We start from the raw sequence: 27,490 nt of genomic DNA on the forward strand, positions 1-27,490 counted from the left end.
GCGCCTCGCGCACCTCGTCGACGTACAGGTTCTGGTCCTCGACGGCGAAGAGCGCGTCGTCGACGCGCGCCGCGCGCGCGAGCTGCGCGGCCGCCGGGACCCAGGCCGTCGGCGCGAGCTCGGCCTGCCCGATCAGGCGGCACGCGGCGCGGGCCCGGAACTCGGCGCAGCGGGAGGGGGAGCCGTAGCGCGACACGAGCCACTGCAGCAGGAGCGGCGCGGCCTCGACCGAGACGAGGCGCCGGTTCGCGAGGACGGGGCCGGCGGCCGCGGCGGCCGCGGCGCGTACCTCGTCGTCGTCGTCGTTGAGGGCATCGTACAGCGCCAGGAGCCAGGGGATGTGCGCCGGGTGCTGCTGCGCCTGGTTCTCTCCGGCGGCTAGGCCCGGCGCGGCGCTGGCCGTGAACGAGGCCATGGCGTCGGCGGCAGCTATGCGCGTGTCGAAGGTCTAGACCGGCGAGTCGCGACTTGTCAGTACCACGCCCCACGCACTGGCGTCTGCTTTGGGGTGCTCACCTGGTCGGCCGTCCCGGCATCGCTCATCATCGCGCCCCACGACCGCAGCCAGTGCTCGAGACCGTCGCCGACCACGCCCCCGGATCGCGAGACGACGATCGCCAGTAGCGGCCCGCTCACCCGGATGATGGCGTCTGACAGGCTCGGGTTCATAGGTTTGTCGCGGAGGCTCGCCCAGAGACGCGTCACGGCGTCGTCGGTGGGGATGTAGTCGCGGCTCCCACCCGAGCTTAGGAGAGTATCTAGGAGCGCTGCTAGATTCTCTAGGGCGAGCGCCCGCGGCTCGGGGGCGTCGGTCTCGAAGCAGACGTGCATGTACGCCTCGACGAGATTACCCCTAGACTCGTCTGACTCCAACTCGCCAGCGGCCGACATACTCTCCAGGATAGAGCAAGCAACGTTAACATCACTGTTCAGAGCCGTCGTCAGAGTCTGCTTCAGCACGTTCCCCGCTGCTCTGCCCGATTGCAATGCGCGGAGGACGGCTGCTTCTCCAAGCCGAGCATCTAGCAATGCGGATGTAGATGGTATCTGGCCAGAAGTATCGCTAGGCTCGAGTGCCCAGGATGGTAGATGTCCGAAAGGGTCGATAATAGGGCTCTTTCCGAGCTTAACTTTGGTCCCGTTCAGTCTGGCTAGAAAACAGACGATTTCAATGTAAACCGATCTCGCGTCTGCGCATGTGCTGATGCAGCTGCTCGTTGCAGGCAGTTCCGCAAGCAAATCGAGCACCGAATGAACCTCGTGATCTATAAGCACTTAGTCTTAGTCTCAGGCCTGCTACTAGGATAAGAGGGGGAAGGATGCTGACCGGAAAGTTGATCAGGCATCACTTCGGCGAGCCTCTCGAGCAAAAACTTCAGTGTCAAGAGCGCTCCATGTAGTTTGTTTGCCGAACTACCAGAGCTTTTCAGGAGCTCTGCCGCCGAACCGACCCAACCCGATTTGAGAAGAAACGAGCACAATGTGCGAGCAGCGATTTCTCGTACGTGCCAGATGTGGCTCCCCAAGTATCGTGCGATCATGTCGTAGAGTCCGTCACGGGATTCCTCCGGCGGGCCAGCGCGCCGGATGATGTCCAGCGCAGGAAAGACGGACTCCGCCGTCTGCGATCCTATCAGGACTCCCGTAGGCTGCCAACCTATCTCCAGGAGGTTAACAAGAAGGGCAGGGAGGGCCCTGAACTTGGAATAAGATATCTTGGTAGAGCGCCCGTCCCATCCGGCTTCGATCGACGTTTTGCTCTCGCTCGTACCGAAGAGGCAATCGATGAGACTTCTCAGGAGCAGAAGACCGCAGTTTCGAATTGCCCATCTACAGGTGTTTGTTAATCCACGCCATGTATGAGTTAGTAGAGGTCGAGGAGCTTACATCTCAGATTTAAGACTATTTGCCGCCAATTGTAGACAGTCGGCGAGGTAGGGTTCCGCGGTCTTGCTAAGATGAGAGCTCTTGAAGATATCTTTGATGCTATTTAGAGCATGTACCTGGGGCAAATTTGACCCGTCGGTTTCAGACGCGAGCGCCGGTCGGCAACCGATGTCTTGTAGCTTGCGAATAACTTCTGGGAAAGATGGACGATCTGCATTCGAAGAAAGTATTCCCACAATCAGGGCTGGGATACCTGCTGACCTTCGAGTCGTCGATACCTGGGTATGAATGCAAGAAAGAGCCCCCTATCGTATAGGAGGCTTAGCCTAAGTAAAGCACCAAAACACCAAGGATGACGAACCTCGTACCATTCCTCCAGCAAACTAGAAGTATCGCCAGATTCGTCAAGTTGTGCCGGGAAGTATTTTACAAGCTGACAACAACTAGCGAATGTCTGGGATACGGTTGTAAAAGCTCCCCGGTGTCGCAGAGTTGACAGTTCCTCGAATGTCAACCGTCCAATTGCCTCAAAATTCGGTCTCGAAGGAGCTAAAAACCCCGGCCCTCGGTCTTGGTGAGCGTTACTCGCGATAACACGCATCAGATTGCTGGTGAAGATTCTTAGCAACTGTCGCTCCCTGTGTGGAGCGGATCATCCCATCCTTACCTAGACTCGTGAATCGCCCGAAAGCTATAGCTAAGCAAGTCTTTCGTGTCGAGCCCGTCGACTTCTTCTAGTTCTTCGGGTAGGTGGCCCTCTGGGGAGTCATCACATAATACATGCCGCACTGCTTGCCATATTCTCTGGCAGCAGGCAATGGTGCGATCTTGTAATTCGATCATGGCTCGAAGATCTACCTCGGAGTACTTGGTATTAGAGAGAGAACCCCATAAGTAGCTGTATAATGTTAGCAAGCAGTGACCCCTAATAGTCATTTGCGCTTCCCGGGATACTTACCGAAGGGATGCAAAACTGCCGTGAACTGGGGCCTGGAGCACCGCGGTAGCTAGATCTCGCTCGGCTGCGGAGAGCTTGGTTTCGAGGCTCGATAGCACACCAAAGGGGATTCGCATCCTGCCTTCTCCATCGGCATCCCAGCGATACAAGAGCTCAAACGATCGGGCGACACCATCCGAGTGATCGGCACGAGCGGTCCTCCGAGCAAGCTCATCCGCCCTGTGGCAAAAGCTTCGAAGTACTTCTATCGGAGCCTTTCCCATTGTATATACCTGTTTCTGTAGTCTCGCGGTACCATTTTCCAAAGAAAGTGACATCGCTAACGAGCCTGCAGCTTCCCTCACGTCGTCGTACGGGTCCATAATGAGATCTAAGACAGATCGGAACCACGTTGAGTCGATGAGTAGATGTCTAAGCCCAAAGGTGTCTGGCGTCTTATCTGTCTGAACCGGTGCCGACTTGATAATAAGCCCCATAACCTTTAATGCAGTAATATGGCGCTGGTAGGATACGGTGGGGGCAAGCTCTCCTTGAAGGAAGCCAACATACCAGGACGCGAAATCCTCATGCTGGCGTAGCGTAGCACGTAACTGCGTGGTGGCAGGATTTTGACGTGCAGCAAATCCACCAAGCTGACCTTTCAAGTCTTCTTCTATATGCGTAAGCACATCGCTAGTTGGTCTTGTTTTGTTAGCTTGCCTCGAAACCCGGTCATCTTCTCGTCGTAGAGACTCAATGGTATTCTGAATACGCTTTATCATATTTCTCGAATGTCCTAGGACGTCGTAACGAAATTTGGGGTTGGAGTCCTCGTGGAAGGATGGTAGATGCCGCTTGAGAAGGCCCAAGGCCTCTGCCGTGTACGGTTTTGTAGTCGACGGCGACGCGATAAGAATAGAGACAGCCGAAGACCGGGCCTCGTGGGAGTCATGGCACAGAACGCTTTCGAGTACATCTACTCGTAGTTGCGTAGCCGCTTTATCGCCGTTGTGCTCGGATCCTTTGCGGTGTTCAGCAAATCCCCAGGCAATCCCAAGTTGATAGCATGAACAGCTTACCACCGCCCGGCTCATTGACCACGCCAGCCTTCTTCCCTGCTTCCAGCATAGCAAGCCAGAGCATCGAATTGGGGTCCCAGCTCTCGCTGCTTTTTGTGGTGAGTCTTTGAAGCGAATACAGGTGATTAAGATATACTAGCGAGCCCACCCGATCAGCCTTGAATAATGGGATGAATACATATAGTTTAATAGGCTCGAGATACTCGGTATTCATCCGCAAACCCTTGTATATAAATTCGTGCCAAGCATCTGGTTGATGCCTCGCATCACTACCTTCATACCAAGGGCTGGTGAAGACGGTAACGAGAAGTTTCCCGGCTATAGGACATACGGGGTGCAGCTCCATCCAAGCGAAAATCTTAGAGATAACGGGGTCCCAGAGCGCCTCGACATCCGAGGACAGGCCGTGAACTTGTTGGTAGACGTCTAAGACTCTGCACACGTATACTAATCTCTTCTGGATGACAAAGTCTAAAGCAGCCATGGCAGATTTCACCGACGGCCGCGAGGTCTGCTGGGTGATGGCAGATACGGCGATGTTCAGCACGACCTCCTTGATGGAGTCTCCGACCTCTGGCACGGGGTTTTTGGATATAGAATGTGCAAGGAAATCGAGGACGAGCCGCATAGACCGGTGAGAATCCTGCTCGTTCCACTCCATGAAAAAATCGAAAAGCCTCAGGGCAGTGCTCTCCGCGAAAGCAAAGTTGCGCAGTGAGGAGTGGGTAGATTTGGAGCATTGCTCAACAAACCCGTGTAATTTCACACAGGCATTCCCAGACGATTGCTTCGGTTTCTCCGCACACGAGAGAAGTCCTTGGAAGACAAGTTGCCTGGGTGGTCTATGTGAATAGAGATGACTAGGTCTTCCGAGCCTTCTCCGACTTACCATAGTTGCAATGCCTCCGGCTGCTCCTCAATCCAGGCAACGGCATGTTTTGGGTTGAAGTTGGTCTCGCCAATTCTGGCAAGTATCGTTGGGGGCTCCATCGTAAACGGCCGTGTCGTGGTGTGCATCAGGGGTTGGTCCAGCTTCTCTCACCCTTCACCTACGCCGATTTGGGTGGGTAGAAGTAGGTACGGAAGCCCTACCTGGCTCCTAGGTACGGATTTACCTAATTCGACAACCTAAAGTAGAAGAAGAAAATCCTCAGAGAACAAGCCGTGCGGGAGAATCCTGGGAAGATCGCCCAAGGACTCAATTGTCACACTGGGAGGATAATGGGCAGTAGGCCAAGGCTCGGGGGTGATGTGGGAAGGAGAACCACTTGGGTTAACATGTCGTCCGAATTCCCATGAGAGAGTGGCCGGACACGATGTGCGTCTGGACGGGTAGCCCAGCCAACAGATACTGGTAGGGGGGTATGCAGACGAATTCCTGCTCGCGGATGTCTTCCCGCTTAAAGTGAAGCTGAGAAAAGACTGAATCATCAGCAGCTGGTAAGGTCCGTTGAGAGGTAAGGATGAAGTATTTCGTACCGCATTATAGTTGTATTTTCCCATTCTAGCCTGCTTAGGTATAGTGCCATTGGTATGCCCCGCCAATCAATTCTTAAGTAGGTACTTCTACTCAGGTATCTTTAACATGTAGCGAGGGACTTGGATGTGCACGTATATAGCGTACTGGGCTACCTAAAATACATCTTGAAGTTATGACGCCCTGTCAGCTCCTAAGGCAGGTTACTTCTAGGAGGTACATCCTATCTTCGTACTTACTTATGATGTACCTAGGTACCGAAGACAGGCCGTCTTTTTTTTTCCCGTCTTTTTTCTCGTGCCCACCTCTATCGGAGCTCCCACCATCTTCTATCGTCATAACCCAGCGGAATTGTAATTTTACCTGCGGGACGCGGACGGCGACGACCTCCCCATAACTTGCGTATATCCCTTCTCTCTTGTCTCTCCGTCTCGTGCGCGCGCCCATCGTGCCGCATCTTCAGCGTCGCACTTGACAGCATGTCTATTTGGGATGCGCTGACGGGACGGAAGTCCTCGCAACAATCCTCGTCTTCGTCCCCTCCGAGTCCCGCCTCTTCGTCCGCACCCATCGACAACTTCTCCCCGACACCATTCGATCCCTACGATGCGCACGGCGTAGATTCGTTTTTAAAGAGCTCCGAATTCGCCGATCCGTCTCTACTGCATCCTTTAGCCGGCTTGGACAAGGAGGGTCTAGAGTACCTAAGCTTAGAGGACTCGGCCCTATCAGACCTCCCTGGCGCACAAAGCGCTATCCCCTCTCGAGGCTTCAGCGACGATTTATGTTACGGGACCGGCATCACGTACCTTACCGCCTTGTCGTTGGGAGGCGCGTGGGGGCTCCAGGAAGGGCTGAGGAGGTCGGCGGGCCAACCCCCAAAGCTGCGGCTCAACTCCGTCCTCAACGCCGTCACCAGGCGAGGCCCGTTCTTGGGGAACTCGGCCGGCGTTGTCGCCATCACATACAATTGTTTTAATTCGGGAATAGGATACCTTAGGGGGAAGCACGACGCGGCGAACACCATCGCGGCGGGCGGGTTGAGTGGTATGCTATTTAAAAGCACTAGGGGGCTCCGGCCGATGCTGATATCGGGTGGCATCGTGGCGTCGATAGCAGGCGCGTGGGCGGTACGGATCCCCAACCACACCCTAGGTATCTCCCAACTAACGGGTAGCAGATCACGAGGAAAGTCCTGCTTTCGCCATCGAGCAGCAAAGACCACGAGCAGAACCTTTAATTATGGCGATAACGACTGCGCGAATTCACCAACCAAGAGCAGCTCCTAATCCGGACGCGAGACTAAGATAACTGTGTATGATATAAAACTCGAGAAGGCGCCCTAGAGCAGCATAATGCCTTCGATTGGTTGTATGGAGAGACCTCGGTCGAGTTGGTAGCAAGGTGACGGATACTCTCCCCTCCAGCTAGGGTTCGGTGTATAAAACGGATAGGTGGTCGCGCACAGTAGAAAGCATCCATAGGTTGTGGATGGGTAGGCGTTCGAGTCCACTACAGGGCGGAATTGAATTACTCATATTTCAGGAACCAGCCTCGAGAGTAGTGCCCCGTTGGGAGAACCCACCGCGACGTACAGATTTGGATGGGACGAGACAAAGAGCAGGGGGGCAATGATAAGAAAATAAACTGCGTGAGCAAATAGTCGAGGGCTCTCCCTCCATCACGGTCCTTCGATCTGCCTCGAAAGGTCTGGCTATTCTGCTGGTGTTGCTATATAATAACTGAGCAGGTACAACTTGGCCCCTGGATTTCCTGGTGGGCTTCCGCTTGCCGTGGCCAACGGATCAATTCACAGCCTCTCGAGTCCCTGAGTCCCGGTACAAAAGAACATCTTTTTTTTTCTTCTTCTATTTCTATTCTTCAGGAGACTCTATCACCATCCATTAGGCTTCTGCATATCTGCTGCCCCCGCCTGCCAGCACCAGACTGGGTACTCTTTCTCTGGAAAACTTCATTCCCCTCAGTTTGGGAATTGTTCCGTTGCCATCTACCTCTCGCTCGACCTCTTGGCCACATCTCGGTCACCTTCCACCATGGCTAGCGATTAGGAATCGCCGGACGAGGTCAAGGAGGCGCTCATCGACAATCGCCTGCAGGAATGGCGCGCCAGAGCCGAGCCTGTGACGATGATGGAGGCCCTGACCGGACGAAAGGATTCCGGGCGGGCAGAAGAGAGACGCGAAGGCGTTGCCTGGCCGAACTGGGATCTTTCGACAGGCTCCGACGAGACGAAAAATTACGTCTTCGTCCCGCTTGACGATCAACCCCCTTCCGACCCGGAGCTCCTAGCGCGTCGACGCTCCCTAGAGACGGTCCTCGAGAACGACAGCAAAATCTCTGCCCTAGTCGACGAACTGCTGTGTGAGGAAATCGACGACAAAGGCTTACTCGCATTTGGATGCGAATCCATATTCGACGCCCCCCCTCGCGTCGACCCTTAGCTTCGAGGAAAAGGTTTGTTGACAAGCCCTTCCCTCTCTCGGGACTAATCGGCGTTTTGGCTGACGGGCTTTATTTTCCAGGTCATACTCGTAGCCAAATATCGGTTCCTAGAGAGTGAATCGTCTGTGAAACCCATGTCGCAGCCACCGGCTGAGCCTGGCAAGGAGGGCATGGTGAAGATGTTCATGCTTCGAGTCACGTCGAAACTGAAGCTCAAGCTCGAGGACTTCTCGGCCCCCGTCGACCCCGGATGCAGCCTCCAAGAGTTCCGTAACCTCCTGGAGAATGTTGCTCAGCCTTATCTTAAGGCTGCCATCTCGAGTCGTGAACTAGTTGAACTAGACAGCGACGATGACGCGGACGACCCCTCACCAAAACTAGACGACAGCGAGATCGACCAGTTTTGGATTCGAGATATGGCACTTAGCCGGGAGCAGCGGCAAAGCTGGTCTTACCGGTTGTCGGAGCAGCCTACTGCCGACGGACGGACCAAGATCCTCACCGATTGGCTGCCTATCGACACAGAGGAGCGATACAAAAAGATGGTTTCCTCGGTTAAGGAGAGCCATGTATCCGCCGTGCTCATTCGAGTAAGTTTCCTGCCGAGAATTGTACAGCCAACACGATATGTGTAGAGCGGGGTTTAACACTAGGGTTGGCAGACTGGCAAGATATACGATGCTAAGTATGCGGCCGGAAGACGTAACCGGGCTGAAAGCGAGCAGCCGGGCCGAGACGGCGTCCCACAACAGGCGCATTTGGGACAGCCGGCTACCCCCAATTCCACCTCGTCGTGCCGGGATGCAGAAAATGATGCGGGCAAGCACTTGGATTCTCTCAAAGGGGCACTGGTAGAGGCTCTCTCCTCTCTGGGAGAGCTCTAAGGTCACTTTATCTGCGGCATTCGGATAGGAATTGGTGGCAACGTAGGTATGCAAGAGACGGTTGCATGTACCTAGCACTCGTATACTACCTAGGTATAGCAACACCTTAGGCACCTAAGGTAGAGGCCCATAGATGAAGGCTAAGGGGGGTGGCAACGGTAGGCACCTATGTAGTCGAGTAAGGTAATGTAAGTATGGTACATTTTTCGGCCCTTTTCAGTCGCTCTATCGAAGGTGAAGCCAAACCCGCTAGGACGATTAGTTGGTGATAATGGCGACAGAGCGAGCCGGATAGGCCACACAGTCAGCGGCTCTTGTATAGCAGTATTTTTTTTTTCTTTTCTCACTCGACACGGGCTAGCTAATGAGGACGGTACTTGTTAACGGGCACGGCTAAAAGGGGAGCGGAGCGGAGAGGAGAGGAGAGGTAGATCAGATCTCCCGGTCCCTCCGCCGAATTGCGTGGAGTTGCAGCAGCAAACAGCGTTGAAGGGGTCAAATCCATAATGGAAGACAGACAAGTGACATTCGGTACCTAGTGTGGGCCGTCTTTTGGATCGCCGTATAGGTAGTATAGGTACACATAGGGCACACGGGGCACGCATTAGGTCCTAGGCCGGTATATACGGGTAGGCCGGGATACGTAGGCAGGTAGGGCGGTTGATCGTCTCATAGGCATCCAGAAAGCGACGCGGCGAGGATGAGAAGAGTTGAACTGTTGGAATTGAACCAGCCAACAACCTGAGGCATTACGAGCTGTTCCCTCCTTCGCTGCCTATCAGTAGGTATGGGTTAATGGCTAGATGATCCTTTCCCTTTTCTTCCCCTTTCTTTTCTCTTCTTTCCTTTCCTTCTTTGCCCTTCTTTCTCCTCTTCTCCTTTTTCTAATGCTGCCAGCGCACGCCCAGCCGACCTGCCTTTGGTAGAGGGACCCCTACAACTACCTAACATACCTTAGGTACCTAACCTCTCTTCTGGCGGCCCCAGAGCAGCAAACTTGGATACTTATAACTTATCGACATCCACGTTCCTTCAAGTCGTCACTTACCATCTACTGCCCCCTTCCCCCCCCTCGGAGAGCCGGAGCTCATACGCGAGACGCCGTCGCCAACATGTGCTTTCCATGTTGGCCGGTCAAGGATATCTACCTCGACGAGACGCCTGAGGTGTACCCCATGGCCCCGTACCCCCAGAATGTATCTCAACAAGGCCAAAATAGAATGATTATGGGCAGTGTAGGTTCTGTTATTTTCTTCAGTATTTACCCCTGCTTGCTTACCGGCTTCTGTTTCTTCCTCTCCACCTGTTTCTTCACCCTCTCCTTCCGCCCCCCCTTTTCTCCCCTCGCGTCCCCCCTCTTTTTCTCTGGTGAAGGTCGAGGTGAATTGGGTCCGCCGCCATCCGCCTCAGGAGGTACAAGTAGAAGGGGGGAACGACAACAAAAGAAAAGCAGTGGAAAGAACAGACCCGGGCACCGGCACATCCCAGGAGGATCCCCTCTGCTCAGCCCAGGCAGAGCCGAGGAAGAGCTTTTGGTCGGGGCCGGAGACAAACAGGCAAACACGAGCGTTGGTCGGCGTTACAAATCCACGAGATGCCACTTTGCTGAGCACTCGGTGGCCGTAGACAATCCGAGGAGCTCGAAGCCGCAGCGTAGCCTTGGACACGGCGGCTCGGGGCAAACCTCGTCGTTGCGGCTAGCTACCTACCTCTACCTACCCACGAGGTTCCGTCGCCTCCTGCTTCCCCTGCCTCGCATCCTCTCTTTCGACACTAAGCAGCAAACAGCCAGTAGAATACGGTCTTCGACCAATCTCATACCGGTAAAAGGCACAGTGTGCAATCCGCTCTCCCCCTCCTGGCCGTTCAGGTGTCGGCAGCAACAATGGGACCAAATTACCCCCCTCGGTGACGCAAACCGCCAGTCCCCTCCTTCCTCACGCCTCGTTGCGCCCCCGAGAGCCCTTCCCTGGAATTTTGCCCTCTTTCTACTCCCCTTCCCAACTGCCCGGGGGTCCCGCCCCAAGACCATATAGGCATCTTTTTCTACGGGACCCGGCAACATCTCCGACATGGCCACTTCTGGCAGCTCCTCTGGACCCCGCAAGACCGACATCAAGACCGAAAACAAGACTGAGAACAAGTCGTCGCGTCCCACGCCCAAGTACTCCCGCAACAAGACGTCGTCGCCAATTCCCGTCAACCAACCTCAACCTCAACCTCCCTCCACTGCACCCAACAACCCGCACCGTGGCCACGCTGACGGCCAGGACAGCCCGTCATCGACCTACCAGCAGCCAGGGCCCGGATTCGAGCACACCGTATCCAACATCCCAGGTTTAGGCCTGCGATACAAGCTGTCTGGCCACACCAACGTCTCTGCTGCGCCCGGTGTTTTTGGCGGTCTTAATCCCTCCTCGGTCCAGCGCGAGCAGCTCCGTCAGGTTCCCAACCTCGGTCCTCCTGCCGCCCAGGTGCCCGTCTTCTTACCTCCATCTGTCCCGGCAGAACAGCAGCCGGCCATGGCGTACACCTATCCTCCCGTGCCGAACCAGGCCCAGAGCTTCCAGCCGCCCGTTCCCGACACCAGCCTAGGAGAGATCCCGCACACCTACCACCCGCGTTTTGATGACAGCCGTGGTCAATTCGTGACGATCAATGGCCAGCTCTACCAGGTCGTCGCGGGACCTCCGGGCGGCCCACCCGTTCAATACGTTCTTCATCAGGTATCTCCAGCACCTCAAGACAGCCAATTCTATCTCGTGCGCCCGGCTCCCCAGCCCACCTACTACGTACTTGTCAATGCAAGTCTCATCCGAAGCTACTTCACTAGCTGCACGTTCAAGTGAACGTCGCTTAGCCTACTATTTCGGACGAATACACCTGTCCCTCCAAGTTGATTTGTATCCACGCGTGTTTCTATTCGCCGGTTCCCTCTGCCTCGGCCTCCTTTTCTTCAATCTGGTGATGACGGAGGCTAACTCTTCCCCTTTTTCTCCTCCTAGCAGGGTACTCAACCGCCCCAGCCGCTAGCGCCGCCACAGCTACCCTTCCTCATCCCGACCCAGCCCGGTGTCGGTCAGCCTGCTGCTATCTTTACCCAACCGGGCGCGGTCCCGGACATGAGGATGGGGGGCGCTGCGTTCCCCGGAGTGTGCCCCGTCGGCAATCCGCCCGACGTCACCGGAATCGGCAGGACTAGGGGGGAGGTCCAGATGGAGCAGCTTCACACTGCCCTCAACAACAAGGCCCTCGAGGGTCAGGGAATGGCCCCTGCTGATCCGGACCCGTCTCGGATGTACTACTGCCGTGAGATAGACGGCGAGTGGATTCTTCGCAACCGCTTCAGCATCGACCACATGGGGGAGTTCCGCTGGTTCGTCCTGCCCGGCGGCGTCTTCTATGCCGTCCGCTTGGCCGACTGAAAGGGACCCGAGTCCGTGAGAACACCACCAATCCCGGTGCCGTGGGCAGTCTAGACATCTACAGACCTGATGCTCCTATTCCTATGCGACCGGTCCTTATTTTCTTGGTGTTCGGGATCCTGTCTTTCAGTGAGCTAGCCTTGCTCCTCATTGACGGTTGACTTCGAACATAAGCTCATGCGCAATAGGCACCTGCTGGGCCTGACCTGACATGCCCGCGTCCCACCACGGAGGTGTCTTTACATTGAACATCGCGGACGAGGTAAGTCGGTCACGGCCGGGAGAACAGGACGCGATAGGGCTGACAAAGTTCTGGAAACAACAGGCGTCAATCATGGGTCCCAGCCCGTACGCATCGCCGGATAGAGGACCGAGGCAATTTGTTCGTCTGCCTGTCTGGGAGAACAGTACCGATCCCTCACTTGCATTTTGCTGGGATGCCTACCCGATACCACCCTATGGGTCGGATAACAGGCTATGGAGTTGCCGGTCAGCAGTGCCCGCAGCTCCGGTAGTAGCGGTAGCTAACAACGGTTTAAGGAGGGAGCTCCCCACTGCTACGGCGAGATTTGGAGTCGGAATCAATCCGCTCTTCGTCCACGGCTAGGCACTACCCTAAGACGCCGACTCGGTCTCCTTTTCGTTCTTTGCTTTTACGCAGACTGGGCCTACCTAGGTAGTTTTTTCTTCCTGCACTCTTCTTTCTTCACCTAAGTCGCATAGAGTCGCCATTAAGAGAACTTTTTTTTTGCAATGTGATGTGGGTGATTCCTTGCCGTGAAGTACTTACCCGAGGTGGTGATGGACAGGTAGGTAGGTGGTTGCTGGCCTGCCAATGCCGCGACGTCTGGAGCGGGAGTTGCGGCTGAGATGTGTCGTGCAGCGGGAAGGCGATGCTAACCTGGCTGGAGGTACATACCTACCAGGTACCTCCTACCTAAGCATGTCTCTCCACCTGGACGTACCCCGTGGCCGCCAACTGGCGACAATGCTACCACAGTAGCCAGCTGTCAGGTACCTACCTAGGCACCTACCTACCTATATAACCGGCGTAAAGCACGACCGAAATACAATCTAATGTACTAATCACGATTTCCCAGCACCTAAGAATAAGCCCGTCGGTGCCGGGAATGGGATCTGTCTCTCTTCCACCTCCATCCGAGTTACTCTCGTGGACTCCCCGTCCTTTTATTTTAGAGAGTCACCGCCAGCAGCATCCCCTCACTCTAAAATTAGACGGAAGCGAATTCTCCAGACACTGACACTGCTTGGCCCAAGTCTCTCGATGCTTTAGGCATAGATCCTGTTTTGAGGGAGCTAGTCGAAACGCAATGCTCGTCTGCGAATGACGGCTGCTCCTCTCGAGTCCCTCCGTTTTCGCTGACTACTCGACCATCTCTGCATTAGACGCATGGCAGCGCCGTCCGTACCAGCAGCATCTATAGTGAGAGGTAATAGGCCAAGGCCCGCCAGCTTACCTACGACAATGGAATAGTTTAGTATCTACGCAAATGAAACACTGATGATATTCGACATTTGCTACCGGTACGTACATCCCCACGGACTGAGATGTCTCACCGAGCTGCCTCTCTAGCCCTACCGGCGGGCTAGTTCTGGACCCCGTTTCGGGAACCCTGCAAGTATGGCGGTTTTCACCGACGCGCCGGGGAACGCCATCGACCTTGGGGCGGGGGGCCAAAATCTCGCAACCCATCGTTGCGGCCTTCCTTTTCCGGTCGTGCTGTTGCGGCGTCGCGCGCGAGCTCCTCTTTGCGTCTCACGCCTAATCCGAATCTCCCTCACCCAGGCCCACGCTGTGCGTGCGTCCTCGCTCTCGGCAGCTCAGCCCGCGTAACGTGCCCTTTTCCCACCTGCACGCGTGGGGCACGCACTACGCGGGTCTGCCGACGGACTACAGGGGGCTGAAAGAGAAAAAGAGGAAGAAAGTCCGGAGAAGAGGGACAATTTGGGGGAAGCGATCGCCCCCCTAGTAGCCCTACAGGCTCGGCCAAGCTCGCGATAGTACGGCCAAAAGAGAAAATGGTGTGCCCGATAATATATTGCGAAGATCAAGCGTCTTCACCACTACCCTGGACTTTTTTTTTTTTTTTTTTTTTCATTCTCATTGAAGCGTACCTAGCCTCATTCGCTTCACTTCGCCACAAGGGTAGCAGCATTTACCTCTAGAGTGGCTCGTGATCCATCGCTTCTCCCTGCTCGATATATTATGTATACCTCCGTCGCTCCTCGCCTCCCCGTCCTGTTCCCTCCGCCCTCGATGCGGGCACACGTTCGTCTCGAAACCAGCCCTTGGGGCAGATTTTCCCCGGTGCCGTGTTTTGAGAATCCCAGCTTCAACCCCCCTCAGCCGCCTCCAGCCCTCACAACATGGCCGCGGACGATCGCGGGCCGGAGCTCGCCGCCGTCACGATGACGTTTCTCGGGCTGTCAGTCGTGGTGGTGGCCCTTCGATGCTACGTTAAAAAGTGCCTCCTGAAGAGCTTCCGAGCAGAAGACGGCTTAGCCGTCGCGACCATGGTAGGCCGAGAGCATTTGGTCGAAGTAGGGTTGCGAATATGCGCGATGCTAACGCTGTACCAGGCCTGCTTCATACTGTATTCAACTCTCGTCATGTTGAGCATCCGCCACGGGGCCGGCAAACGTATCGGTGACGTCCCCCGCGAAAATATTCCCGAACTTCTGAAGGTAGGCGGGGCCTCTTTCTTGGTCTCTACAAGCGTTTGCGGGGACATTAGCCACAGCTAATCGCCGCGCCTACAGATGCGATGGGCCGGAGAGCTGGTCTACGTGGCGACGTCGCTCCTGCTCAAGTTCACCGTCGCACTCTTCCTCCTGCGCATCTGCTCGCGGCGGTGGCAGCGGGTGGTGATCTACACGGTGCTGGGCGTGTGCTTCGTCTTCCACGTCTTTTACATCTTCATCGTCGCCTTCCAGTGCCAGCCGCTGGCGTACTTCTGGATGCGGCACACGGGGCTCATGGAGGGGCGGTGCGTGGACGCCGAGTTGATCGAGGGCTCGACGTACGCCGCAACCGCGATCAACGCCGTCGCCGACTGGGTGCTCGGGCTGCTACCCATCGCGCTCGTATGGCACCTCGAGCTGTCCCGGAGGTCGAAGGTGCTAGTCGCCTTCATCCTAGCGCTCGGATCTGTGTACGTCCCCTGTCGCATTCTCTCCTCCCCTACTGCACCATACCCGCCGCCCGCCAGCCAGCGGTGGCGACAAGGTGGTTGCATATTAGCTAGGTGGCTAATTGCTGACGGAGATACCTACGTCTAGCGCGTCGGCGGCGACGGTCGTCCGCATCCCGTTCGTGTGGCAGCTAACACACGACAGGGACTACACGTACGAGTTCGCTGACATGGCCATCTGGTCGACGGTGGAGAACGGGCTGGGCCTAACGGCGTCATCGATCGCAACATTCCGCCCGCTGTTCCGCAAGGTGCGCGAGAGCACGCGGACCGGGACCGGCGCCGCGTCGCAGCGGTGCTCGTCGGAGCAGTGGTCAGCAGAGCAGTGGTCGTCGGAGCGGTGGTCGTCGGAAAGGTGGTCGTCGGAAAGGTGGTCGTCGCAGCGGTGGCCGTCGCAACGGTGGTCGGAGCCGGTGGTGGCAGTGGTGGCAGTGGGAGGCGCGCACTCGAGGACGGCGAGCGAGACGAGCAACCCGTACCAGCACTACCGGATGGCAGACCACCGATACTCGTTAAGGGCACCGGAGCGGACTAAGGTGACGCCGAAGCGGCACGGGTAGGGAAGGGCACGTAGAGGGTAGATGGGTAGATATATACCAGGCCTACGGGTTTAGGTGAATCAGATCCAAGTCCACGTTCGGACGGCCTAGCCTAGGCCAGCGGGGTTCTCGTCTTCCGATGTGCATCTGAGCGCGCGAGAGCTGGGGCGTGTGCTGCGATAGCAAGACGGTGGGTACGTAAGAAGAGGTAGGATTGTAGACACTTGAGTCACCTACGTGTGGCGCGATGCCGTGCCGTGTGGTATCGCATCGTGTCGTACATAATGGCCCGGCTGCTACTAGGTATTACTACGGTAGGGTAGGTAAGTAATTAGATCCTAGACGAGCTAGGTATAAAATATGTTAGAGAGGCCGTAGACTCATCGAAATTGTTTCATCAGACTGGACGGCTTCTCGACGAGATCCCTTGCCCGCGCGCCTGGCACCTGGAGTGCGCTCGTAGGCAGTAGATCGGTGATTCAAGGTAGGTAGAGGGCCTGCTCCGGTGTCGCGTCTGCCGCGACGTGCAGTTGAATATGTACCACTAGGGAGTAGTTTAGGTGCCGACCTAGGTAGGCCTCCTGTGATTACCTCAGCATAGAAGGTGAAAAACGTCCAGGGCAGCGCGTGTGTTACGTAATCGGTGGGCAAGGAACTAACTCCTTTTCCCTTCCGACCAATGAGGCGAAACTCGTACCTACAAGCTCATCCCCGTCAAATTCCAACTCAGCAGAAAGACAGCATCATCGGCCACGCAACAAGCGTCCCAGCACACGGCCTCACTCATCCGCAGTTCCCATTTAGGTACATCGCCGCTATCGTGCCAAAACCAGGTTCCCTTTCTTCTTCTTCTTCGCCGGCGCACGACCCCCGCCGCGGCCAAGCGCCAGGACCGGAGCAGAGAAGGGAACGCGGGGCAGGGGAGAGCAAAGGAAGGCATCCTTCGCCGCACTGCCCCCTCTACTAGCACACACACGCCCATACACACACACAGAGAGAGAGAGAGAGGGAGGGAGAGAGAACATGCCGCCAGCGCGCGGCGCGGCCTCGGCCGAGCGCGCGACGGCGCTGGCGCAGCTGCAGGCGGTGCGGCCGGTGCTGCGGGGGCTCGCGCACCGGCACCGCAACCAGCACGGGCGCGCGGGGTGGTGGTGGGCGCGGTTCGGGATGCTGCGGCGGCACGTGGCGGGCGTGGCGGGCGCGCTGCAGGCGGCCGAGAGCGGAGGAGGAGGAGGAGGAGGAGGAGCTAGGGTGGCCGAGAGCGGGCGGGTGAGACGGGGGTGCGGCGACGACGGCCCGGGGAGGGTCGCGAAGAGGAGGAGGAGGAGGGGGAGGGGCGCCGGCGGCGGAGCGAGCAGGGCCGCCGCCGGTAGTAGCAGTAGCAGCGTCGAGGCGCGCGACCACGCGCGCTGGCTGCTCGACGTGCTGGTCCCGCGGTGCTACTTGTACGTCCACCTGCATCATCCCTTCTCCCCCCTTCCCCCTCTTCTTCCCTCTCCCTCCCCGCTAACCAACCCCCCCCCCCCCCCCTTCTAGCGCCTTCTCGCAGCTCGCCGCCGACAACCAGTTCGCGGCGCTCGGCGTGGTGCTGCTGGCGGCGCTCGCGCAGGTCCGCGGCGCGTGCGTCTCGCTGTGCCCGGCGCCGCCGTCCCTCGCTTCCTCTTCCCCCGCCGCCGCCGCCGCCGCCGCCGCCGTGCCCGCGCCCGCAGGAAGCGTGATCTCGCGCGAGCAGGCCGCCGCGCTGCGGCCGAAGAGATCGCGCGGGAGCCAGGCCGGCGGAGCGGCGGAGGGAGCGCGGCCGGTGGGTGTGGGAGAGGAAGAAGAAGAAGAAGAAGAAGAAGAAGAAGAAGAAGAGGCGGTGACAGGAGGAGGGGGAGGACGAGGAGAAGGGGGAGGACGAGGAGAAGGGGGAGGACGAGGAGAAGGGGGAGGACGAGGAGAAGGGGGAGGACGAGGAGAAGGGGGAGGAGGAGAGACAAGTGCGACGCCGGTTCCAATCCCAAAGCCCACGACGACGACGACGACCAAGAAGAAGAGCAAGAGGAAGAGCAGGAAGAGCACGGGCGGCGACGAGTTCGACGCCTTGTTCAGGGGCATGGTGTAGACGGGAGGGGGGGAGAAGGGGACGAGATGCGACAATGCGTGCATGTACGTAGTAGGGAATAACCTACCTCCTACCTACCTAGGCGCCTAGGAGATCTATCTATTCGTTCATCTGCCTCTGGTTCTGTGTCGTAGGTAGGCCGAGTCGCACACATGCCACGGCGGCGGCATACCCGCGTGCATCTTGTTTACCTACCTACTGCGGACTTGCGCTTGCTACCTGCCGCACTCGCCCTCGCGCGCCGAGGTCTAATTCGTCTAATCCGCGTCCCAACTCACTCACTCACCAGAAAGCCCACCCATTACTTCCCCCTCCCCCCCTTTCTTCTCCTTGTTTTTAATGTACCTACCCCCTTCCCCTACTTGTGTTCTTCATAGCACCGACAGGGTCACGCACAGAAAAACGGGGTCAAAAAAAAAAGGACTTGATTTTAAGCCGAGCGAGACCTCGAGGCTACGCCGGTTTCTTTGTTTTATTTTTAAATTTATTTTTTATCAACAAGCAGTTCGAGAGAGAAAAGACGTGGGGGCCCCCTTCTAAAATAAGTAAGCGTTTCCATCACCACTTCCGAGAAGGCGGAAGGGGGAGGGGTGAGAGAAGATAGAACCAACTCCTCCCTCCCCCGCCCCCTTTAACCACCTAGTTTCGACTCCGAATTCTTCTCCCTCCCCCATCATTGTCCACCCTACAAGGCGGAGAAAAAAAAAAGGTACAGCGCCGTTTATTTATCCACGCCTAGATGTCTGTCGAGGAGAGAGGGAAGAGGGAAAACGGAAGGGAATGGAGGCGCGTCGTCAACGTGGGTGGAAAAGGCCACCCCTTCCTCTCCTCCTTCCCGAGGGGTTTCTGAAGTCACAGCAACTCCGATTCTAGAACACCAGCAGTTCCCTAAACCCGAAGGCAACCATTAACAAACGCCCGAGCTTTATTATCATCGGACACACGGCAGATAGCCCTCGCTGCGGAAGTAAAGCGTCACTCCATGTAAGTAACAACTAAGCAGCTTAGTAGTATACTGAGTCACTTTCGGCCGTGCGACTGATACATGCCTGTCTACGACAGGGGTCTATACGACCAGATGCGAGCCCGCATGTCGCCGGAGCCCGTCGCGAAATAGCCGCCGGTCGGACTGGGGGCTACCGAGATCACAGAGTTCTTGTGCCCTTGGAGCATGAGTTGGGTGAAGCCGGTTCGGGGATCCCAGAACTGGACCCCCCGATCTTTAGAGCCCGACATAACCCAGTTCGCATCCGGGGTCAAGGCAACGCTGAGAACAAAGTCCTAAGCTAGTTAGCGTAATGAACGACACGGGGGCCCGAGTATGAGCGCTTACCCTGTGACCCTCAAAGGTCTTGACGCATCGGCCTCCCTTGGGGCCAGGATTCTGACCTCCCCTAGGGGTAGACAACTCCCACATCTTGATGGTCTTGTCCAGGCTACCGCTCACCAGATCCTTGCCGTTAGGAGAAAATGCGACGGAATAGACACTGTCCTTGTGGCCTTCGGGGCCCTCGAGGCGCTCTAGGAGGTACCCCTGGTGGATATCCCAAACGCGAACGCTCTTGTCGAGTGACCCGGCAGCGACGTACTTCGTATCCGGCGAGATAGCAACGGTGGTGACGCCATCTTCGATAGAGAGGGTCAACATGTTAGTACCCTGCTCGATATCCCAGAGCCTCACAGTTCTGTCTCCGCTACCGGAAGCGATCGTGCGTCCGTCTCGTGCGAAATCTAGAGAGTAAATGTCCTGCTCGTGGCCGGCGAACGTGTTCCGAATCGTCCGGGAGGCGATGTCCCACACCTACTCAGTTTAGACAAAATGTACGTGTGCCAAATAGCGGCGTAGGTGCCGCCAAAAGGGGGGGGGGGGGGGGTTTCAACTTACGCGAATGAGCTTATCTTCCGCTCCCGTAGCCAGGTACTTGCCGTCGGGGCTAAAGCACACACTCCGGATGTACAAATCCCCGGTGACGTCGGCGTTCTCGTCCTGAAGAACGCAGACCTTCTCGCCGGTAGAGACATCGTAGATTTGTGCGGATCTGTTGCACCCGGTCGCCACGTATTTGCCGTCGTGACTGAATCTCACACAGCACACCACGCTCTCGTGGTTTAGGGTGTGGACTAGATCGACGTCCAGCAGACGCGGGACGTGCTGGTTAAAGATGACGAACCAATCGTCCCGAGTCTTCTTCACGTGAGGCGGGAGACGTTCGACGTCCAAGTCGCCGAGAGCGTTGTTGACCATCGGACCGGGGTGAGGCGGCATGGCCCGGTGATCAGGGGTCGGGTGGTTCGCGACCTGCGGCGAGGCGCCCGGCCCGGCATACGGCATCGGGGTGTTGATTTGCGGAGTAGCAGGCCCACCAGCCGGAGGCCTACCGATGCCACGCTTGCCTGGGCCGGGGGAAGCCGTGCTCTGAGGGGGCTGACCCGGGAACCCGTTGGGACCTGGCCCCTGGTAGGACTGCTGAAAAGGAGGCTGCTGCTGAGGAGGCGCCGGCGGGGGAGGCGGCCCTTGCAGCACCGGTGGTTGCGGCATCTGGTGCTGAGGCCCGGGCGGGGCCTGGTCCTGGGGAGTGGGCTGCGGCGGCAGACCACCCTGACCACCCTGCCCCGTCATGATCCCACTAAAGAGGTTGTTACCCATGCCGATGGAAGGGGGCGGAGGTCCCGCCGAAGGGCCGCCGTGCTGAGGCGGGCCGGGGATGGCAGGCTGCGGAGCGCCACCTCGTGCCGCCTCGAGTTGACGGCGTAGCAGAACTATCTCTTCATCATACCTGTGCCGTCACGGTTAGGAACTTTGGCCAAGGTGATTTCTGGTAGACCCGCTTACTTCGCTTTGATGTTGATGTGCTGCTGCTCTAATTGATATACCTTCTCGCGGATGAGCTGGGCTTCCTGGACCTGCTGTTGGACTGTTTGAGGCGTCAGCGAATCTATCTCGAGCGTGCCAACGACGAGTTGCGGAGGGGATGACAGGATGAATTAGACGTGGAACCGCAGACAGGCGCGATCAGCAGCGAATCAGGTCCACGCGATACCCGTAGCCCGTCTGCGTGTGTGTGTGTGTGTGTGTGTGTATTTGCCGACTCACTTTGCTGCTCATAGCCTTCGTTCATGCGGACCTGATTGTCGAACTCGGTGCGAATCTGGTCGAGAAGTTCGTTAAGGCGCGCCGCGTTTTGCGGCAGGCCGCGATGCGGGTACATGGACATATTGATGCGATGGTGTCGTCTTGCGCGGACGAGCTGCGGTCACGAGACGACGGAGCAAAGGGTGGGTTAGAATTTGACGTTCGAAGAGGTATCGCGTACGTGCCACCGCGTGGTAGGTGTTCGACGAGGGGATGATGTTTACGACAGAAGGCCGTAAGGTGCGAGCAACCTCTCGGGATGATTCCTTCAGCTCTTATTCAGCCTCACGCGCGAGGATCTCCCGCCCTCGCAGCCCAATTGCACGACCGAGAAGAGACTTGGCAGGGCCGGGTCAGAGGACAGCGAACATAGCAGTCGCGCGGGGAGGGAGCAGGCAGAAGGGGAGCCCGGGGTGACGGGACGAGGGCAAGGGCGCAATCGTAGGCAGCGGGTTGCAAATGGTCGCTATAGCCTACGGCGGACGGGGACGGGTTGAGGTTACGGGGCGACGACGTTGGTGAGGCTGGGGGGGAGGGGAGGAGGGGGAGGAGCGTAGGCAAGATTTGTGAAGGAAGCGGAAGATGATGGAGAAAAAAGAAGGGATGGCAAGAGAAGAGGAGACCCAGGCTGGTAATACTCAGATTTGTTTGACCAGGGCTCGGGGGCTAGGCACGAGCTGGATTAGAACCATGACCTGTTGCGTGGTGGAAGGAAAATGGGAGATGGATGGTGGGTTCGGGCGACGGATCCATGCAATGCACGGATTGCAACCAGCAAGTTGAAGGGGGGAGGAGAAGAGGGCGAGGGCGAGAGTGGGTGCGGGCAGGGGTCGCCAGGACCAGGCCGGCGCGTGCAGGGGGGATTATGAGTATACCTTACCTTTCCCTAGCCCGGCCGCCGACGTAGGTAGGTACCCAGGTACACAAGTACACGCTACGTCGCATGCCGCGTACATGGCTACCTCTGTGCGCGCGCGTAGGAGCGTGCGTCTGCCCGCAGGTACTGGATACATGCACGAGTGGGCCCGGTGGGTCGCTGCCAGCTTATTATTGTATTTTAATTCCTTTTCTTTTTCTTTTCTTACCTTTTTTTTTTCCGTTCTGCGAGACGCTAAGCCGTGTTCGCGCTTGCGTACCTACACCATCTACTCTACACATATCCACGTAACCCTCCCTACGGATTCTCCGCGGCACCTAAATTCTTAACCTAGCAACACGTGCAGCAACCTCGTACCTGAGATAGGGACAGTACATTCGGCACTCTTAGCCTGCCCGCCCGTGTACGTGTATCTGTGTTGTCCTCCACGCGCCCCACCACCCCAGCAGCTTGCCTCTCTGGGTTAGCCACAGCTTGTTTTCCTTAGTGCGGCGCCGCGTCTAGGCTGTCTGCGCTGTGAGTGGGGAGTATGGGGGGGGGGTCCATCCAGTGGCAAGCGGCAGCCACGAAGGGAATGGGGCTAGAGAACAGCTCAGGAGTGGAGGTACATAGGTACCTGGGTGGAGGCCGACATGGGGGGTACGTGATCTAGGTACCTACCTGCCCAGCCGTATTACCTAAGGCAAGCGAGGATGCGCCTCTGTGGACTTGCGTATGGGGCGCGTCTCTATACATGCGCCAGCGGAACAGATAGCCCCCACTTAGCCCAAGCAGGTAAGCCCAGTGGGTAAGGTAGAAACATCGGTACATGCATCGGTGGGGTCTGATGGAGGAAGGTGCGCCATGGCGGTTAGCCAAGACCTTGGGTTCGGAGGTATCCATGTATACCAGCTCCCTGCCTAGCACCCACCTTAGGTACCTACCTAGGTATAGTACATTTGTCCCTATACGCGCCCCCTCCCTCTTGTAGGTACCTAGGCACTCACCTGGGCAGGGAGGTGGACATGCGGGCATCATGTAGGTGCCTTAACGTTATAGGTACCTCGGGTGGTTGGTAGTGTTAGTACTACGTGCTGGTTCTCTGTATAGTTTAGGTTATAGGTAAGCAGGTAGGTACTATCTTAGGTACCCAACATAGTATAGATGGGTAGGTATAGACATGCGAGGAAGGTGACCTCGGGACCTCGCACCGGTACATGTCTAGCGTACGCACGTACGCCTTACGTAGGCACCATTGTACCTAATCGCACCGCCCCAGCGCCTCGTTGCGGGCGTCTGGATGCTGCACTATGTGTCTGCATACAACGTAGTAGTAGGCAGGCAGCACATCCGCATAGAGGTACCTAATGCATACATTAATCTGAGAGATTATGGAGATGGGTCGGTGTGCAAACGACCGGCGTGTGCCCAGCTCTGCGCCAAGGCAGGCATGCATGTATGTATGTATGTACATGTAGGCAGGTAATAAATGGCAGATAGCGGTTACGTAGGTGAGTAGTACAGGGTACTTGGGGGTTTTGGGGGGGGGAGGGTTGGCATCAGGTACGTGCCGAGGCTTAGGTACTCAAGAAGTACCTAAGGCCGCGGGTGTTTAAACGTGACGCTGTGAAGTCCGAGACCACCTGCAGAATCCCCACCATTTCCAACGCCTTTAGGAGGTACCTACCTAACGCAAGACATACGATAGAACCCGTAGCTTGTGTACCTAGGTGCCTTCAAGAGACTTGGATTTTTTTTTTTGGAGTATCGCCTCCTGTAGGGCGTGGGACTTTACGAGTGGCCATGGCATGTGTTGCTTCGCACCAAGATGGAGGCTTTTAGATAGATAGGAGGTAGGCAGGTGGGTAGGTACCCAACCTCGTTCTATGCCGGGCCGTCGCCGATTTAGGTGTTACGTGGTTTCAATTCCTCTGGTGAGCGAGGAAGAAGAAGAGGAGGAGGAACAAGAACAAGAACAAGAAGAGACCGTAGCCTTAGGTACCTAAGGTAGGTTACCTGTCTGGGAAAACGCGATGCAAAAGTTTGGATGCGTACAATTTAGTATTCGGCCGGTCCGTCGCTTCGCTGCGAGGTAACACCGAGTGTATGTGTGTGTATGGATAAGGACGGACCGTAGGGGCTGTAGGAGGAGGAACCTACAGCTATGACTCTGAGACATGCTGCCTCCATACCTGCCTACGTACATAGGTACCTAATTAATACAATGCTATTGTGACGACTACCTCCGATACCTCCTAACCTACATAAAGACACGACAGGCGCCGATATCAAGTCATTGGTGGAAGTATCCCGACGGAGGTTATGTAGGTAGGTAGGTAAGAGGTAGGTAGCTATATACTAAGGGTATATATAAGCACTACGGGAATCGTTTTGTTTTGTATCATCCCGTGCTTAAATAATCCCTTCTCGTCTGTTTTTTCTCCTACTTTTTTTTTTTGCTCCTTCTCCTCTCTCCGTCACCATAAGTGGAGCTCGAGCGGCAACCCGTGCCCCAGCGGTACCTACGTATCGTTGCCGCCGCCACCGCAGCTGGAATAGAAATTACCCGTTTGGAGGAGGGCGTACAGGAGCAGGACAGCTTTGCGCACGTCCGTGTTTACCAACGCGCCTCATCACAGGAGCGGGTTCTGGATTTGACGAGGCGATTCGAGCCCCAAGCCCCGCTCGCTGTCTCTTCTCCCCTTCGCTCTCTTCCCTTCCTACCTTCTCCTGTCCTGCCATCGAGCCTTAGCGGCGTCAGGTGCCCGCCATACCCGTTATGGACGTCCCCAGGACTGCCAAGGACGGTAGGTACACAGGCACGTACCTCTGGCGTGCTAATGTACGTGTACACCCATCTCGATTATAGTACCTGCCGCTGCTACGTAGTAATAGTGCACACAGTATGCTCGCAACCTCTTAGGGTGGCCCCGTTCGGGGAGACGGGGTATCGGGGGTATGCTATCTCCGGCTGCACGGGTGGGCGTCGGTCTAGCGCTGTCTATCGCCAATTATAGATTCCCCCAACTCCGCACGGCCTACAGCAAAACAAGGTTTTATCGGGCCATAACTCGCCTTACAAGTTAAAAAAAAAAAAAAGAAGGGCGGGTTCCGCAGATTCGGCCAGAAGTGATTTGTAGGGAAAATATCTAGGGAAAATATCACCCATGCGGGAAGAAACCACGTCGCATGAAGAAAACCACCCACACAAATGTATGCAACGTATAGTAAGGGGCATCTCTGTGTGTGCCTCAGGCAGGGTACCTCTCAGTGATGTACATACGTACGGGCAGGGACATACACACCCTACGCAACCAGGCACGACAAAGGTAACGAGACAAGGCGACGAGACAACACCAGCCTGCGCGGGACGGACAGACGGACACCCGTCGAGGGCTTCCCGAAGACCCGCCTATCGACCGATTGTATTACGCATACCTGCCTTGTACCGTACGGACCGCGCTACGTTTGTACCGTGTCGAATTCGGTAGGTACCTTTAGGGAGAGGAGAGGAACGGAGAAGAGAAGAGGGGAGAGGAGAGATGCTCGCAATTACAGGTACCTACCCAGGTACGTACGTGAAAAGAGAGAGAGAGAGAGAGAGAGAGAGAAAGAAAAGAAAGAATTTAGACAACTAATGCCTATATATGTACAACCTCCCCCTTCTGCTTATCCCCCATCCAGTCCAACCATGTCCGGCATGGGGGTCGATCATCCCTCCCCGCCACGCTTCTCTTCCTATGCTACCTAAGGTAGTTACCTATATCGCTAGATAGCCGGTGTACTACATTGTGTGAGTACATAGGTACGTACATACGTTAGAAGGTAGGTACCTAAGCTAAGGTACAGACCTGGATATTTACGTAGGTACTTAGCCCAACCCAGCCGGTATTACTTCTGGTATTAGCACCCCCCCAGCCCAGAAGCTTTTTCCCGCGCGGAATCCGATCCCACCGGAACCGCCAACTCCAAAGCCATCAGATGCTAGCGGCGACTACGTACCGCCACCTATACCCTATAAACGTTGGGGGCATCTTCGCCTCCCGTCCCCCCATTTCCCCCTCTAACTCTCGTTCTCACCCAGCTTAGCTCGTAGCATTATAGCCCCTCCTGACACGTTTCATCCGAGGGAGGCAAAGTTAGCCGTGCCTCCACGTGCCACACGACCCGGAGGAGGGGTGGCGGTTCTCGTCCGCGTACGCTAGTAAACTTCGCCCGCCCCCCCCTCAGACGGCGAACCCAAGCCACCGAACAGCCTCTCACGTCCGCTTTGGCTCGTGCTAGATGGACGAGACGTCTTTACAGGTAGCCGAGAGCCGGCCAGGCAAGCTGCCCGTCCGGCGGGAGGGACCGAGGGTCCAGTCCGCAGCTGCCTACCCGCGCAGCGAAGCTAAACAGTCTGGTAATTGTAAACGCGGAGGCAGTCCCGGGGCCGCCAAGAAGGCGCTCTATATTATACTATATTCTATTATTATATGTGCCTATATTAGGTATCAGCCTATAGCTATACGTACCTAGATATATATGCGCGTAACTAGACCGGCAGGCAGGTAGGTTGGGTGAGTTGGATAGCCAAGTCCGGTATGATGATCTGCGTCGTATTGTATCGTAGTCTTCCGCAGCCACAGTCACTATCTTCTCCTACAGTCACCTGCAGGTAGGTAGGTAGGCATACCTATGCTACGAAGCGAGGTGGTAAGTGCCAGTGCTATGGCGTTTTGTTTCGGGAGGATGTAGACGCCTAGGCTTTCCCATCAGGCCGCGTAGGCTCACCTATATGGGTGGGGGCTTTCTCTACGCGGTGTCCTTGACCCGTCGCGGCGCTAGTCGGTGACGATTCCATGTCGAGACGAGCACAGCAGGACGGCCGCTCGACAGCTGACGTAGATCGCGGCTATCGGTGAGGGCGTACCGGTCAAAGCTTGCTTCTCCGTTCCGTATCTCGTCTGAAGATGGCTATAAGTCTTGAGAAGCATACACATATACCTACGTACTTACTACCTACCCAATACACACCTAGTTCTATTTGCCACGGATGGCTTGTATAGACGCTCGTGCCGCTCTATATGCCCTCGCTGACGCGGATAAGAAGGTGAGGCGGGCTGGGTAGCAGGAGACTGGATACGGCCGAGTTGCAGCGGCGCCGGCCACCCACCGCATGCATGCATGCGTGGAGAGACATACATACGCGCAAACCTACCTACCTACATACTTACCTACCTACGTACGTACATACCTACATACATACGCACACGTACGCGCGCCGCCCCGATATATCTACGACGGGCGCGTTTTATAGCAGGGACGTGCTATATGTTATAGATCATCTTCCGCGCGGGGGACGGGCGCGGCCGCCGGGTCCAACCACGGCTCCGTCAGCGCGAGATTGCCTGGCTCGGCGCTGCTAAATCCCACGCTACGGACTTACACGCGCACGTACTCGCATGTTGCGTCCCAGCGTAGGACGTAGTTGGGTATGTGGAAGCACGTCTTG

At 56.6% G+C, this 27,490-nt stretch overlaps 7 protein-coding genes across 7 annotated transcripts; 5 read left to right on the forward strand and 2 right to left on the reverse strand.

The window, feature by feature from the left end:
- Nucleotides 1-176: 176 nt before the first annotated feature.
- GGS23DRAFT_543699 (putative death-receptor fusion protein-domain-containing protein) lies at nt 177-5,333 on the reverse strand. Its single transcript, XM_051514860.1, has 8 exons — nt 4,793-5,333; nt 3,904-4,736; nt 2,846-3,845; nt 2,555-2,785; nt 2,249-2,495; nt 1,888-2,192; nt 1,328-1,830; nt 177-1,265 (listed from the first exon to the last, which is right to left on the reverse strand). The coding sequence occupies exons 1-8, from the start codon at nt 4,918-4,920 to the stop codon at nt 472-474; spliced, it is 4,041 nt and encodes a 1,346-aa protein (XP_051376736.1). The 5' UTR covers nt 4,921-5,333; the 3' UTR covers nt 177-471.
- Nucleotides 5,334-5,591: 258 nt separating this feature from the next.
- GGS23DRAFT_7962 (Tim17-domain-containing protein) lies at nt 5,592-6,714 on the forward strand. The gene is made up of 3 exons (XM_051521288.1): nt 5,592-6,427; nt 6,497-6,510; nt 6,561-6,714. The coding sequence occupies exons 1-3, from the start codon at nt 5,860-5,862 to the stop codon at nt 6,618-6,620; spliced, it is 642 nt and encodes a 213-aa protein (XP_051376737.1). The 5' UTR covers nt 5,592-5,859; the 3' UTR covers nt 6,621-6,714.
- Nucleotides 6,715-7,886: 1,172 nt separating this feature from the next.
- On the forward strand, nt 7,887-8,917 carry GGS23DRAFT_7928 (uncharacterized protein). The gene is made up of 2 exons (XM_051521285.1): nt 7,887-8,433; nt 8,506-8,917. Exons 1-2 carry the CDS (start codon nt 7,978-7,980, stop codon nt 8,725-8,727), a joined length of 678 nt encoding a protein of 225 aa, XP_051376738.1. The 5' UTR covers nt 7,887-7,977; the 3' UTR covers nt 8,728-8,917.
- Nucleotides 8,918-10,799: 1,882 nt separating this feature from the next.
- GGS23DRAFT_591830 (uncharacterized protein) lies at nt 10,800-12,152 on the forward strand (the record flags this gene model as incomplete). Its single annotated transcript, XM_051517789.1, has 2 exons — nt 10,800-11,489; nt 11,733-12,152. 2 exons carry the CDS (start codon nt 10,800-10,802, stop codon nt 12,150-12,152), a joined length of 1,110 nt encoding a protein of 369 aa, XP_051376739.1.
- A 2,096-nt stretch (nt 12,153-14,248) lies between these two features.
- On the forward strand, nt 14,249-16,442 carry GGS23DRAFT_543727 (uncharacterized protein). The gene is made up of 4 exons (XM_051514861.1): nt 14,249-14,690; nt 14,754-14,858; nt 14,934-15,325; nt 15,453-16,442. Exons 1-4 carry the CDS (start codon nt 14,541-14,543, stop codon nt 15,922-15,924), a joined length of 1,119 nt encoding a protein of 372 aa, XP_051376740.1. The 5' UTR covers nt 14,249-14,540; the 3' UTR covers nt 15,925-16,442.
- Nucleotides 16,443-16,586: 144 nt separating this feature from the next.
- On the forward strand, nt 16,587-18,007 carry GGS23DRAFT_608591 (uncharacterized protein; the record flags this gene model as incomplete). The annotated part of the gene is made up of 3 exons (XM_051520221.1): nt 16,587-17,348; nt 17,440-17,704; nt 17,933-18,007. Exons 1-3 carry the CDS (start codon nt 16,927-16,929, stop codon nt 18,005-18,007), a joined length of 762 nt encoding a protein of 253 aa, XP_051376741.1. The 5' UTR covers nt 16,587-16,926.
- A 408-nt stretch (nt 18,008-18,415) lies between these two features.
- Nucleotides 18,416-21,942, reverse strand: GGS23DRAFT_543729 (WD40-repeat-containing domain protein). Its single transcript, XM_051514862.1, has 5 exons — nt 21,102-21,942; nt 20,841-20,922; nt 19,893-20,784; nt 19,341-19,808; nt 18,416-19,288 (listed from the first exon to the last, which is right to left on the reverse strand). The coding sequence occupies exons 1-5, from the start codon at nt 21,220-21,222 to the stop codon at nt 19,061-19,063; spliced, it is 1,791 nt and encodes a 596-aa protein (XP_051376742.1). The 5' UTR covers nt 21,223-21,942; the 3' UTR covers nt 18,416-19,060.
- Nucleotides 21,943-27,490: the final 5,548 nt, after the last annotated feature.

The sequence above is a fragment of the Durotheca rogersii genome, assembly GCF_024521655.1.
Source record: "Durotheca rogersii strain YMJ 92031201 chromosome Unknown GGS23scaffold_1, whole genome shotgun sequence".
In the NCBI taxonomy this organism is placed as follows: Eukaryota; Fungi; Ascomycota; class Sordariomycetes; order Xylariales; family Xylariaceae; genus Durotheca; species Durotheca rogersii.

Coding starts and splice junctions, on each gene's coding strand:
- GGS23DRAFT_543699 (XM_051514860.1), bottom strand. CDS start 4,920: ATGCACACCACGACACGGCCGTTTACGATGGAGCCCCCAACGATACTT. Junction 3,846..3,903: donor GGTCAATGAGCCGGGCGGTG/GTAAGCTGTTCA, acceptor AACACCGCAAAG/GATCCGAGCACAACGGCGAT. Junction 2,496..2,554: donor CGGGCGATTCACGAGTCTAG/GTAAGGATGGGA, acceptor AATCTTCACCAG/CAATCTGATGCGTGTTATCG.
- GGS23DRAFT_7962 (XM_051521288.1), top strand. CDS start 5,860: ATGTCTATTTGGGATGCGCTGACGGGACGGAAGTCCTCGCAACAATCC.
- GGS23DRAFT_7928 (XM_051521285.1), top strand. CDS start 7,978: ATGTCGCAGCCACCGGCTGAGCCTGGCAAGGAGGGCATGGTGAAGATG. Junction 8,434..8,505: donor TATCCGCCGTGCTCATTCGA/GTAAGTTTCCTG, acceptor TAGGGTTGGCAG/ACTGGCAAGATATACGATGC.
- GGS23DRAFT_543727 (XM_051514861.1), top strand. CDS start 14,541: ATGGCCGCGGACGATCGCGGGCCGGAGCTCGCCGCCGTCACGATGACG. Junction 14,859..14,933: donor ATATTCCCGAACTTCTGAAG/GTAGGCGGGGCC, acceptor CCGCGCCTACAG/ATGCGATGGGCCGGAGAGCT. Junction 15,326..15,452: donor ATCCTAGCGCTCGGATCTGT/GTACGTCCCCTG, acceptor ACCTACGTCTAG/CGCGTCGGCGGCGACGGTCG.
- GGS23DRAFT_543729 (XM_051514862.1), bottom strand. CDS start 21,222: ATGTCCATGTACCCGCATCGCGGCCTGCCGCAAAACGCGGCGCGCCTT. Junction 20,785..20,840: donor CACATCAACATCAAAGCGAA/GTAAGCGGGTCT, acceptor GTGACGGCACAG/GTATGATGAAGAGATAGTTC. Junction 19,289..19,340: donor AGACCTTTGAGGGTCACAGG/GTAAGCGCTCAT, acceptor TAACTAGCTTAG/GACTTTGTTCTCAGCGTTGC.